At 40.0% G+C, this 14,676-nt stretch overlaps 2 protein-coding genes across 2 annotated transcripts in view; one reads left to right on the top strand and one right to left on the bottom strand.

Annotated features, from left to right (window-relative positions):
- Positions 1–11,875, top strand: part of LOC121376882 — a 27,530-nt gene extending 15,655 nt beyond the window's left edge. The window contains exons 4-7 of the mRNA XM_041504668.1: positions 2,659–3,744; positions 4,965–6,046; positions 8,850–9,067; positions 10,789–11,875. Coding sequence (XP_041360602.1) covers positions 2,659–3,744; positions 4,965–6,046; positions 8,850–9,067; positions 10,789–10,861 — 2,459 coding nt within the window. The 3' untranslated portion in view covers positions 10,862–11,875. The remainder of the gene's footprint in view (positions 1–2,658; positions 3,745–4,964; positions 6,047–8,849; positions 9,068–10,788) is intronic.
- On the bottom strand, positions 11,871–14,676 carry LOC121376884. The gene has a single exon (XM_041504671.1). It carries the CDS (start codon positions 14,517–14,519, stop codon positions 12,867–12,869), a length of 1,653 nt encoding a protein of 550 aa, XP_041360605.1. The 5' UTR covers positions 14,520–14,676; the 3' UTR covers positions 11,871–12,866.

The raw sequence follows: 14,676 nt of genomic DNA, 5'->3' as shown, positions 1-14,676 counted from the left end.
AGATCTGTTCCACCTTGTCTAGAACAAAGTAAAACATTTGGAGCATAACAGTTATTTAAAATTTTTGTCTAGATACCTCTTTAAAAAAAGGCTTATACACAAACAATGTTTAAGCTAGATCCTTTCATTTTGTCTGTGTCTTTTGGCTTAACTGACAGTAATTTAAAATGTGTAGTACAAATGCAATTCAAATTGTACATAATATGAATAGTTAACAGGGGTGCAGAAATGGAAAATATTTAACTAGCCTGCCAGACCAGAACCAACTAAACTTTATTAGCCTGCCAGAATTTCTACTAGTCCGCCAGCCTATAGAACAATATATTATTAGCAATATTATAATATACAGTGTCTTAATTCACTTCAAATTATATATAGAGATATATACTGACAAAAATATTACGAACATTTGGTAAGTGATCAACATCAAAAAGACAAGTAGACCGTTGGGCTGGTACTTTCATGTTTTTAACTCATCCGTCAGAATTTTTCTTCACATTTGGCTAGCAGTCGAGTACTTTCTGCAGCCCTGGTTAACAAGATTGTTGCAATAATTATTGATAATACGATACTAACTATTACGTCAGTATTCAGTGCAATACACTAGTACACATTGATTTATTGATGAATGACCAATTTAACAGAATTACAGTAAATTATTTTCTGGTTAAATCGACTTCCTAAATAAAACTGCCGTGGAAAAAAGAAAGAAATGTTTTATTTAACGACGCACTCAACACATTTTATTTACGGTTATATGCCGTCAGACATATTGTTAAGGACCACATGGGCTACTCTTTCCGATTAGCAGCAAGGGATCTTTTATTTGCGCTTCCCACAGGCAGGATAGCACAAACCATGGCCTTTGTTGAACCAGTTATGGATCACTGGTCGGTGCAAGTGGTTTACACCTACCCATTGAGCCTTGCGGAGCACTCACTCAGGGTTTGGAGTCGGTATCTGGATTAAAAATCCCATGCCTCGACTGGGATCCGAACCCAGTACCTACCAGCCTGTAGACCGATGGCCTAACCACGACGCTACCGAGGCCGGTTCGGTGTTAAAAGGGCAGGCTATGATTGCCTTTAACAATCTAGGAAATGAAGGGCATCAAGGCTAACCTAAAAGGCACAAAGGCTACTGTCACACATTTTCAAAGGGCACCAAGGCTAACCTAAAAGGCACAAAGGCTACTGTCATACATTTCCAAAGGGCACCAATGCTAACCTAAAAGGCACAAAGGCTACTGTCATACATTTTCAAAGGGCACCAAGGCAGTTTTACCGGCCTCGGTGGCGTCGTGGTTAGGCCATCGGTCTACAGGCTGGTAGGTACTGGGTTCGGATCCCAGTCGAGGCATGGGATTTTTAATCCAGATACCGACTCCAAACCCTGAGTGAGTGCTCCGCAAGGCTCAGTGGGTAGGTGTAAACCACTTGCACCGACCAGTGATCCATAACTGGTTCAACAAAGGCCATGGTTTGTGCTATCCTGCCTGTGGGAAGTGCAAATAAAAGATCCCTTGCTGCCTGTCGTAAAAGAGTAGCCTATGTGGCAACAGCGGGTTTCCTCTAAAAAAAAACCTGTCCGAATGACCATATGTTTGACGTCCAATAGCCAATGATAAGATAAAAAATCAATGTGCTCTAGTGGCATTGTTAAATAAAACAAACTTTACTTTTTCTTTAACACTGAATTTCGAGGCCTGATGTATTGTTCCAATTGTTAAAGGGCTCGAAGGAAAAAAAATATCAGTTTGTAAAACGAGCAAAAATGTATCACAATGGAAATCCCATGAATAATTTTTAACCAAGGTGTAATTATACACTCATTGCTTTTTCTTGTTTCGACAGTCCGGGTACAAATACATTGATACAGAGGCTGTCCTGTAGTTTATAATTTCTCTACAGTGTTAATAAATAATGATACTGCTCAGTCGTCTTAAGATCACGACTGGTATATCAAAGGCTGTGGTATGTGCTACCCTGTCTGTGGGATGGTGCATATAAAATATCCCTTGCTGCTTATTGGAAAGAGTAGCCCATGAATTGGCAACAGCAGGTTTCCTCTCTCAATATCTGTGTGGTCCTTAACCATATGTCCGACACCATTTAACCGTAAATAAAATGTGTTTAGTGTGTCAACTCGTTAAATAAAACATTTCCTTCCTTCCTCTGTTAGAATCAAGCCTCCCTTTGGAGGATACGGTTTCCCCCATAAACCCTCCTCTCTGCTTAAATCCTAATGGAAGAAGAAGGAAATGTTTTTTTCTTTCCTTCCTTCCTTCATCTTAAAGGCATATTGTCACAGACCACTGACCTATTTAATGGTCTAACAGATTATTACCTGAGCAAAAATAATTTTATTCGTCCCTAAATGTACTTTATTCAACCATCTTCATAACCACCATACTCCATTTATTTATGACATTTTGTAAAAAATAATTGAATTATGGCAATGGTCCATAATTCAAAAACTAAAATTGCCGAGAGGGATGACATGGATTTCACTCCATCATGGTTCAGTTAAGGTGATGCGATAGCCAGATTTGGTTTCCAACAATTAATGTAATTTTATTTATTATCCATTTTTAGAACAATCCGTGACAGTATGCCTTTAAGATATTTCTGATATATTTCTGTTCTACTGTATGTACAGGGAATGCAGGTGCTCCTCTCGATCTTGCTGTTGACACATTATTACAGTCACTCTCCAGATTTGCACCCAAATGTCTGCAACGTGTTTTGGTTGTGAGTTTTCAGCAACATTTCCATGCCAAGATAGTACAGCAGTGTGAAGAGCTCTTTTCTGACGAAGCTAAGGCTCTGAATAGGAAACTGCGTGCAGAAACCGAGAAAGGGAGATCACTCCGAGATGCTCAGATACACGAGCCACCTGCAGCTCTCACTAGTGTTTCCTATAGTACTGAAGTGAGGATGTCAAGTGGAGTAGATATGCATGGAGGAGCCCGCAAGAAACAAGAAACAGCAGCTGCCACTCGACATGTTGTTTCAGAAACCACCAGCACTGTAGTACAGAGCAAACATCCCCAAGAATCTACATATTCACGCTACACAGAGAAAGAGTCAAGGGCACTTAACTCTACACAGGAGAGATCCCAACAGAGTAGGTACACAGAGGAAGAGTCAAGGGCACTTAACTCTACACAGGAGATATCCCAACAGATTAGGTACACAGAGGAAGAGTCAAGGGCACTTAACTCTACACAGGAGAGATCCCAACAGAGTAGGCACAGCTCTGGCAGTAGGGATGAAAACAACAGCAGAAGCCGCTGTGCTGGTCCACATGTCAGTACGTCAGTCCGGTGTGAAAAGGAATATGACACACATAATGCTTTGGCCATCACGTGCTACGTTGGTGACGTCACTGATGCCGAGGCAGAAGGAATTGTGACAGGGGAGGGATTCGGAATGACCAACGCCAGCATGGTGACGAAAGCCCTCTGCAGTCGGGGAGGAATTGATTATCGACAGCTGGGAACTCTGGTGATTGACAAGTACGGCAACACCGACTTGCTGAGTGGCGAGGTTTACTGTCTGGAAACACGCTTGTGTGGGATTCAGCTTCATTTCAGAGTCATCTTCCTGGCTATTGTCTTGAGAGTGAACCACGCACGCAATACCAGGGACTGGAGGAGACACACTGAAGACCTCTACATGACAATCTTGGCCGAGGCTGATAAGCAGAAATTGCAATCTGTTGCAATGCCTCTTCTAGGGTCAGGTATGGTTTAAGATATAAATACTTTAAACAAAAGAAAAAGCAATCTGATTAAAATTAACTCTACTGGGTCTACCAGTAGATCTAACAGCATTGTGTAGACTCCCATGTCCAGGTGACATTTCATCTATAAATAACAATTTAAATATCGACCAACTGCACCTTGCCTTTAATAGCATTATTCGGGAGCATATACATTCTAAAAATATCGGGCGAGACTATTTATGCAATAGGCGAACTTGTTGGTAATTTTCAACATTGAAAAAACGGGGGAAATGTGCAGTAATAAACTTTGGATTGTATACTAGTATAAGCAGATTTTATGGCTTTACCATCACAGGTGTTTTTTCCGTCTTGAAACTAATTTTATATAAAATTTTATATTGCAATTAGTTTCCAGTATACTTTGTAATTCACCCGAATCATTTTGTATACCCTCGGCATAATCCCGAATGTTTTCAAATTCTTTTCAAATCACTGGCATGATTTTGCAAGTAAGGTTTTGATTGGTCGAATGAAAGGTCAACTGGACATGAGCTCCAATGGGCTGCTGTTAGATCCACATGTAATAGTGGTGCTAATTTTAATTAGATTGAAGAGTAACTTAAATTAAGGAGCATACATAGGTGGGTTGTTTTTTTGTAGTTTTTTTACTTTTAGTAGTAGGTATTTATGATTACTATTGGGAAGATGCTAGTTTGTAGCCTGTAATAATTTTAAAAGACAGTTAACCTGATCGGTTCTGGAATATAGTGTGTGTGTGTGTGCATGCGCGCCTGTGTGTGTGTGTAAGTGAGAGAGAGAGATGGAGAGAGAGAATCAGGGAGAGATAGAGAGAGAGAATCAGGGGCAGATGGAGAGAGAGAATCAGGGAGAGATGGAGAGAGAGAGAGAGAATCGGGGGGGGGGGGGAGAGACACAATCAGGGAGAGTGAGAAATAGTGACAAGAGAGGGGATGATAGATAACAAGAGATAAGGATATAGTCAAAGAGAGAGGGGAACAGATATTGTGAAAGAAACAGTTGTAAAAGAGATATAGAAACTGATGAAGAGTAATACAGAATGTGTGTCAGAGAGACAGACATTCAGATATAGAGAGGTACATAGATGGCAGGGACATAAAATACCTCTTTGTTTGATCCCTGTATATTATCCTACTAACTCCAGCTAGCTCTTTTAACCTAACACATGCTAGTATTGATACATTATTAATTTTCTACAGGACGAGCAGGAGCTCCTATCGATCTTGCTGTTGATGCGTTAGTACAGGCACTCTCCCAATTCAAACCCACTTGTCTGAAACGTGTTCTTGTTGTGAGTTTCCAAGAAGAGGTCCATGATAACATAGTACGGCAGTGCGAAGGGATGTTTTCTGAAGAGGCGAAGGCTGGGAACAAGCATGTAAGAGAGCCTGCACGTGATTTCAGACAGAAATCTGTTGAAGATACCAATATCCCTGACCTATCTATTTCCGACGGCACAGCTGCCCATTCTGAGGTTGGTGACAGAAAAGTAAATTGGAACCGTTTGGCAGAAACACAGATTGCACCCACTAGCCATGGTTTACAGGATCGGCTGAATAAAACCATGTTTGAGACAAGTGAAGTGAGAAGCAAAGAACCGGTGACATTAGCTGACGTTTCGTCAACTAGCCATACCAAATCGAAACCTTTGGTTGACGGAGAACGTGACATGCGTACCACATCGTCAGATACCGCTGGTGTTACAGATGGTAGAGTAGCATCCGATGTAGCAGACGACCAAATGAAACTGAGGTCGTCCGTGTCAACCCATCAAGAAAATCTTCGCCATGCTTCAGAATTAAATGATTCTTCACAGCATACAAAGGAAGAAAAGACAACTCAACCAACGTCTCCAGCCTCTGCGTCCACTGAAGAAGAAATTGAGCATGAAAAGACAGCAGCAAAACAAGCATCCACTTCTGTCCTCAATGACCACAAAGACGAGCAGACGGACGACCTTGCCACAGGAAAGACAACTGACCAAAGTTCTACCGTTTCCATGACAACTACACCCGATACCTGTGCTATCTGCATGGACGAGATCACCAACTCTAAACGTCTGAGTAAATGCGGCCACACGTTCTGCACGGACTGTATCGACAACTGTTTTAATAACTTCAAGCCTGTCTGTCCCACCTGCAACATGGTGTATGGAATCCTCACCGGGGACATGCCTCCTGGGACAATGAGTGACAAGGTCATTCCTGACATCAGTTGTCCTGGTTACGAAGGTCACGGGGTCATCGTCATTGACTACTATTTTGAAGATGGAATACAGACGGTAATGATTCTTGTTATTATTACCCTATCAAGGATGTAACATAAATATTGTATATTACTACAATACGTTGACGCCTATTTTTAAAAGTTAAAACTATTATTAAAACAGTGTTTAATGTAGTGAATGAAAAATGCATTATACATTAGGGATTAACCTAAAATAATCAAATTAACTTGTACTATCTTTCTCTCCCGGTAATATGGAGTTTTTACTTGTCTTAGGCACTTGTCCAGGAATTTATACAGGGTATGTTTGGCAAGACTATGGCGAGCGAAGTTTATGGTGGTGGGATGGGGGGGAGGGGGGTCAAGTAATTAAATGTATTCCCGGAAAGTAATTAAATGCACTTGTATTGTCTTTCTCTCCTGGTAATATGGAGTTTTTACTTGTCTTAGGTGCTTGTCCAGGAATTTATACCGGGTGTGTATGTGTTTGGCAAGACTATGGCAAGTGACATTTATAGGGGTGGGGGGGTCAAGTAATTAAATATCCACATGTCCTAACACATATACCAGTATCCATACCAATAGCTGTGGGGTGGGACTGATCAATAGCAGCACCAGGCTTCCTTTCTTTCTTGACCAAGTGTTACAATATCCACATGTCCTAACACATATACCAGTATTCATACCAATAGCTGTGGGGTGGGACTGATCAATAGCAGCACCAGGCTTCCTTTCTTTCTTGACCAAGTCTTACAATATCCACATGTCCTAACACATATACCAGTATCCATACCAATAGATGTGGGGTGGGACTGATCAATAGCAGCACCAGGCTTCCTTTCTTTCTTGACCAAGTGTTACAATATCCACATGTCCTAACACATATACCAGTATCCATACCAATAGATGTGGGGTGGGACTGATCAATAGCAGCACCAGGCTTCCTTTCTTTCTTGACCAAGTGTTACAATATCCACATGTCCTACCACATATACCAGTATTCATACCAATAGCTGTGGGGTGGGACTGATCAATAGCAGCACCAGGCTTCCTTTCTTTCTTGACCAAGTGTTACAATATCCACATGTCCTAACACATATACCAGTATTCATACCAATAGTTGTGGGGCAGGACTGATCAATAGCAGCACCAGGCTTCCTTTCTTTCTTGACCAAGTGTTACAATATCCACATGTCCTAACACATATACCAGTATCCATACCAATAGATGTGGGGTGGGACTGATCAATAGCAGCACCAGGCTTCCTTTCTTTCTTGACCAAGTGTTACAATATCCACATGTCCTACCACATATACCAGTATTCATACCAATAGATGTGGGGTGGGACTGATCAATAGCAGCACCAGGCTTCCTTTCTTTCTTGACCAAGTGTTACAATATCCACATGTCCTAACACATATACCAGTATTCATACCAATAGATGTGGGGTGGGACTGATCAATAGCAGCACCAGGCTTCCTTTCTTTCTTGACCAAGTGTTACAATATCCACATGTCCTAACACATATACCAGTATTCATACCAATAGATGTGGGGTGGGACTGATCAATAGCAGCACCAGGCTTCCTTTCTTTCTTGACCAAGTGTTACAATATCCACGTCCTAACACATATACCAGTATTCATACCAATAGATGTGGGGTGGGACTGATCAATAGCAGCACCAGGCTTCCTTTCTTTCTTGACCAAGTCTTACAATATCCACATGTCCTAACACATATACCAGTATCCATACCAATAGATGTGGGGTGGGACTGATCAATAGCAGCACCAGGCTTCCTTTCTTTCTTGACCAAGTCTTACAATATCCACATGTCCTGACACATATACCAGTATTCATACCAATAGTTGTGGGGCGGGACTGATCAATAGCAGCACCAGGCTTCCTTTCTTTCTTGACCAAGTGTTACAATATCCACATGTCCTACCACATATACCAGTATTCATACCAATAGATGTGGAGTGGGACTGATCAATAGCAGCACCAGGCTTCCTTTCTTTCTTGACCAAGTGTTACAATATCCACATGTCCTACCACATATACCAGTATTCATACCAATAGATGTGGGGTGGGACTGATCAATAGCAGCACCAGGCTTCCTTTCTTTCTTGACCAAGTGTTACAATATCCACATGTCCTAACACATATACCAGTATTCATACCAATAGATGTGGGGTGGGACTGATCAATAGCCTGATGATTGGTCGGCCTAGGATCGATCCTCATCTGTGGACTTATTGTGCTATTTGTCCTTCCAGCCAGTGTCCCTCAGCTGGTGTAACAAGGTTTGTTTAAAGTTTGTTTTGTTTAAAGACACCACTGAAGCACATTGATTAATTAATCAACAGCTAATGGATGTCAAACATTTGATCATTCTGACTTTTCATTAGAGGAAACCCGCTACATTTTTTCTAATGCAGCAAGGGATCTTTTATATGCTTATATGCACTTTCCCACAGACAGGAATTAAAGCACATACCACGGCCTTTGTCGTTGTGGTGCACTGGTTGGAACGAGAAAACAGTCCGCTGAATGGCTCCACCGAGATGGTTGGCGTAACAAAGGCCGTGGTATGTAACGATCTGTGTGATGCTGCATATTACAGATCCTTTGCTGGCAGTTGGAAAGAGTAACCCATTGTGTGGTGGTAACAGGTTTCCTCTCAATATCTGTGAGTGGTCCTTAACCATAAGTCCGACACCATTTAACTGTAATTCTAATGTGTTAAGTACTTTGTTAAATAAAAGATTCCTTCCTTCCTTCAAAATAGCCTAGATGAGATAAAGTTTGACTAATAAAAAACTGTTTCTTTTTCTTTTCTTTCCGTTTCTCTTGTAGGACCAACACCCGAACCCAGGCAAGCCGTATCACGGAACTAGACGAAGAGGGTTTCTTCCTGACACCGACGAGGGACGATCCATACTCCGCTTGCTAAAAATAGCCTTCGACCAGAAGCTGACGTTTACGGTTGGTCGCTCGACCACAACCGGAAGGGAAGACATGGTGACGTGGAATGATATTCATCACAAGACAAACACGCATGGAGGACCAACCAGGTATGGTAGAGGTTTTAAAGGACATAATAAATTTTTTTTTTTATTTGGATTTTCTTTTTCTTGAGTATTATTACATTAGGAATTGATGTTGTTGTTTTTAAAAAAAGACACGAGAGCGAGAGATATGGAGAGAGGGAGGGGAGAGAGAGAGAGAGAGAGACAGAGAGGAGTGTGTGTGTGTGTGTGTTGGACAAGACAATCACAATGACATAGCAAGAAAGAAAGCTATTTAAGAAATTTCTATCCCACATGAGATATCACGCGCATGAGTTTAACATTACGTCGTTGGTAATATATAACATCATATTAATGTGAGATGGTGAGGTCATCAGACACCATTTTAAATTAATATTTTGTTTTAATTCTCTCATTCTCAGGTATATAGGACAGAGCTATCCCTTGAAAAAAAGCTATGTAACAATTTCAGTGGCAGATCCAGAAAATCCATTTAGGGGGGCCCCAGTGACATGAGGTGGAATGCCAAGGAAACTTTGGGGGAGGTTTGGAGGGGGATTGTTAAAAAAATGAAAATTAATATATAATAAAATTATAACTGTCGCAAAATTTAGGTGGGGCCTGGGCCCCTGTGGCCTCCCCCCCCCCCCCACCCCACTAGATCCGTCTCTGAATTTCTATCCTACATGGGATACCATGTGCTTGTGTTTAATATTATGTCGTTGGTAATATATGTCATCATATGTTATGTGAGACACAGTTTTAAATTAATATTTTGTTATTAAAACCATAATAATAAAAGCTACATTGTTAATTTGTAGTGTTAAATGTTATTTAACACACAAAACAAACACGGCAAATATGATAGTGTAGATTATTTATGCTAAAATGGTGAAATAAAAAAGTTACTTGTTCAGCCATATTTGTCTGTTTGTGTAAAATAATGGTTTATTTACCAAATAAATGAGAGAAAAAGACTCCATCATATACAGTCATGTAGGATAGTAAAAGTACACCCTCGGTGGTGGAAATTTTGACCAATGGACTCGGCAAGCCTCGTTAAACAATTTGTAATTCTGACATGTAGTAATCGGAGGAAACCAGCTATATTTTTCCTAATTGAGCAAGGGATCTTTTAAATGCACTTACCCGGTAAGTCTTTCTCACAGACACAGTTTTGCTGTGGACTACATGTCTACTCGAATTGTGTTTTTATGCTGTGGACATTGTCTTAATCGCAGAGGTTATTATATGCTATTCCATCTTTGCAGAGGTAGACTAAGGGATAGTCTTCAACTGATCATGAGGGGGTACGTGGGTGGCATATATCAAAACATAAAAAAATTTTTTTAATTCAAAACATGTATGCTTAAGATATGCCGAGTAAAAGTTACGGCAGATTCATCAAGAATAAAATAGTAATCTCCGTGTGATCAGTTTTCCACCAAATGTTTACCAGTGAGTAATAGTTGATGTGTTTTCCACTAAATGTTTACTAATGTGTAATAGTTGATGTGTTTTCCACCAAATGTTTACCAATGTGTAATAGTTTGTGTTTTCCACCAAATGTTACCAATGTGTAATAGTTGATGTCTTTTCCACCAAATGTTTACCAATGAGTAATAGTTGATGTCTTTTCCACCAAATGTTTACCAATGTGTAATAGTTGATGTGTTTTCACCAAATGTTTACCAATGTTTTTGTGTTTTCAGCAGATGTTTACCAGTAAGTAATAGCTATTGTGTTTTTTTTATTTTCTATTTCAGGTTTGGATACCCAGACCCAACGTATTTGTCACGAGTTAGAGATGAACTGGCCAGCAAGGGAGTGACGGAATAGCAAGTCTGAACTCTTAACTGGCCAGCAAGGTTGTGACGGAATAGCAAGTCTGAACTCTTAACTGGCCAGCAAGGTTGTGACAGAATAGCAAGTCTGAACTCTTAACTGGCCAGCAAGGTTGTGACGGAATAGCAAGTATGAACTCTTAACTGGCCAGCAAGGTTGTGACAGAATAGCAAGTCTGAACTCTTAACTGGCCAGCAAGGTTGTGACGGAATAGGAAGTCTGAACTCTTAACTGGCCAGCAAGGTTGTGATGGAATAGGAAGTCTGATCTCTTCACTAAACAAAACTGTTAGCTGTTTTTATGACACTGTCTTGAATTTGCTGTCATTGTTAACTGTGTGTTGCAGGCCGTCAAGTATCCTACTTTTTCCTATTTATTTCAACAAAAATATTATGAGTACCTATTTAGCCCTCTTTTTGATGAAAATTCTTATTTTTTCCCCCTTTTTTTCACTTTTGACCAGTTTCATATTTGTTTTGTTTTGTTGTTGTTTTTTGTGGGGTTTTTGGCGACACCATATTTTTTCTCTTTACACCATTTGCTCCAGATGACTTGCTATGAGGCATATTGTAATATCTGTGACATGGTCATTGAAATCTGAATGTGCAGATGGGATGCATGGTTACAGGCTTCCAGTTATTAATTTTTACAATGCAATATAAAGTCCTCTTATTTATAATTTCTGAATTTATGGATATGTTTTAGTTTTTTGGTAATATCTGATCTTTTTGAATGCTCAAAACTAGAAGGTTGAAGGGATATGGCAACCCTTTCAGTCTAGGCCTAGTGACTTTGAGCTACATACTAATTATTTCTTTAGTTCATTATCTGCAGGTAATGGTGCTTTCGAGTTAGCTTGCATGCTGTTGCTGCAGTGAAGCCTGATAATTAATGAATGAATAATAATAATAATAATAATAATAATAATAATAAATTCTTTATTTAGTGAGGGTAACACAGTTAGCAAAAGCTAATCTTCCCTGAGGCCCTCAGGTACAAACAATACAGAATTACAATGCATACATTTATGAACAAATAGAATACATATATGGCAATAAACATATGTACAAATGATATTATTTAAAAAAATATTTCTTGAGTCTATATTTAAAAACAGCAGTATTTGGCGATGATTGGATAGCTTTAGGCAATTTATTCCAAAGTACTGGTCCAGAGTAACTGAAAGCATGTTTAAATAAAGACATTTTAGGTTTTGGAATTAATAGATTTCTATCCTCTACATTTCGAAGGTTGTAGGGATTGTTTTCTCCAACATATATTAATAAGTTTGAAAGATAGTTTGGGGCTTCATTGTATAGACATTTATAAATTTGTAAACATTTGTGATAGTGGATTCGTGTTTCCATTGTCATCCATTTTAACTGTTTAAATAGTGGGGCAGATGGAGTAATAGGATCTACATCTAATATCATCCTTGCAGCTCTCTTTTGCAGTTTTAGTAAACGTTCTAATCCATCCTGGTTACAGTTTCCCCAAATTACACAGCAGTAATCGATGAGTGGTAAAATATACCCATTGTAGAAAAGTTTTCTTGCATCTAAATTTAAATACCTAATGATTTTTTATAACAGATACAGACGTTTTGAGATCAGGGAACACACATGTTTAACCTGATTTGTCCATTTTAAATTATTATCAACTTTAATTCCTAAAAGTTTTTCGCATTCAGTGTGTTGCAGACGTTCTGAATTTATTATAAGAGAAATATCATTTTGGATTGTAACTTTTTGTCTTGTTCCTATAGTCATATTGTTGTATCCAATGTAGGCTTTAATTAACTGTAAACTTACATAATGGAAAGAAATAAACATTCAACCCATAATACCACATTACCAATATGGCGGTCCCACCGGTGCTAAGTTATTTCGAACTACCGGTGCAACGTAATTAATGTCCCATATTATAAGATAAAAATGTTACGTCATTCTTCCCTCCTAGAAGAAAGTTCACTGTCTTAAGGATACGGGTAAATCACTTATCACCAACCATACCGAGAAGGTTTCTTTATCTCACGAGTGGAACGTCGAATCACAGGCGCATCTCTAGTAGGGATTAGTTCTTGGTCAAACACATTGGTGTGTGGAACAGTGGAATCACTCATGTCAGTAGTGAGTGGAGTAATGGATTCACTCACATCAGTAGCATGACTATCCTGATGATCATCAGTAACATCGGATATACTGTCCCGTGACGCACACTGAGCATCTAAGGTATTGTTTGGATAAGGAGCCAAGTCTCTGAGAGAAACAGTTGATTCACGACCATCCTTATACCGCACATGGGCATAAGTTGGGTTAACCTCTTTCAACTCGACTTGGTCAACCAGCGGATCATTCTTGCTTGATCGGACAAATCTACGAAGTAGGACTGGACCTGGGGTTGTCAGCCACGTTGGGATTGAAGTACCAAAAGATGATCTCCGTTGAAAGCCAAAGAATCTCTCATGAGGAGTTGTATTTGTGGATGTTGAGAGAAGCGATCTGATTGAATGTAGCACATCTGGAAGCACATGTTCCCACTGTGAATCTGGCAGACTCGAGGATTTTAGTGCAAGACGGACAGCCTTCCAAATGATACCATTATACCTTTCAACCTGTCCATTCCCAATCGGATGATATGGAGTAGTTTTGCTTGTCGCTATCCCTCGTTGTGATAAGTAGTTCTTAATCTCTTCCGACAGAAAGGATGATCCACGATCAGAATGGATGTAGCTAGGCAATCCACACAAAGTGAATAACTGGTCGAGGCATTTGATTACAGTAGACGAGTGCATGTTTGGGCAGGGAAATGCAAATGGAAAACGTGAATACTCATCTATTACAGTCAGTATGTACACGTTGCGTGATGCCGAAAGCAATGGCCCCTTGAAATCAATACTTAGTCGTTCCATGGGCTGTGTTGCTTTGACCAATGTACCAGGTATTGGATGATAGAACTGAGGTTTCAGTTCAGCACAAATTTTGCAAGTAGAGCATGTTCTCTTCACCTCCTCAGTAGAAAAAGGTAAGTTCTTTGATCTTACAAAGTGCAACATTCGAGTCACACCTGGATGGCACAAGGCTTTATGGATATCATCTAGGCTAGATGTTGATACTGAAGAAAGAAATGCACGAGTAAAACTGTCTGGTGCCACGTTGTCCTTTCCAGGCCTATACTTCACAGTGTAGCAAAATGAAGCTAGTTCAATTCTCCAGTCTTGTATCTTGTTATTCTTGATTTTTGAACGTTTCCTGTTGTCCAGCATGAAAGCTACAGAGCGCTGATCTGTTACCAGTGTGAAATGGCGACCAGCCAGAAAATGGCGCCACTTGCGCACAGCTTCAATGATAGCTGTCGCCTCTTTCTCTAAAGGTGGGTAATGTAGTTCGCTACCCTGCAGTGTTCTTGACATGAATGCAACTGGCCGACCACCTTGGTTTAATGTCGCAGATATGGCAACTTCAGAAGCGTCACACTCAACCACAAAAGGACGACTTTCATCTATGGATTGTAGTGCTGCTCCTTCAAGCTCCTTTTTTAGCAGATCAAAAGCTTCAAGGGCAGTCTTACTTAATGGGAAGGCATTAGCACTCACAAGTGGCTGTATTTTGTCAGAAAAGTTCGGTATCCATTTGGCATAGTAAGCGAACATACCAACAACTCTTCTTAGAGAACGCACATTGGTGGGAGGAGGAAATTCCTGTAGAGGTTTAAGTCTTTCTTCATCTGGTTTGATGACGCCATTACCAACATGATACCCAAGAATATTGATGGATGTCTTGTTTTCCACAGATTTGTTTTTGTTAAGA

This window comes from Gigantopelta aegis, chromosome 7 (genome assembly GCF_016097555.1).
Source record: "Gigantopelta aegis isolate Gae_Host chromosome 7, Gae_host_genome, whole genome shotgun sequence".
Taxonomy (NCBI): Eukaryota; Metazoa; Mollusca; class Gastropoda; order Neomphalida; family Peltospiridae; genus Gigantopelta; species Gigantopelta aegis.
The sequence above is the reverse complement of the archived record's forward strand: the minus strand, read 5'-3'. Positions and strand labels throughout refer to the sequence as shown.

Bases quoted from the DNA above. Each gene is read 5' to 3' on its own strand.
- LOC121376884 (XM_041504671.1), bottom strand. From the start codon at position 14,519: ATGTTCGCTTACTATGCCAAATGGATACCGAACTTTTCTGACAAAATA.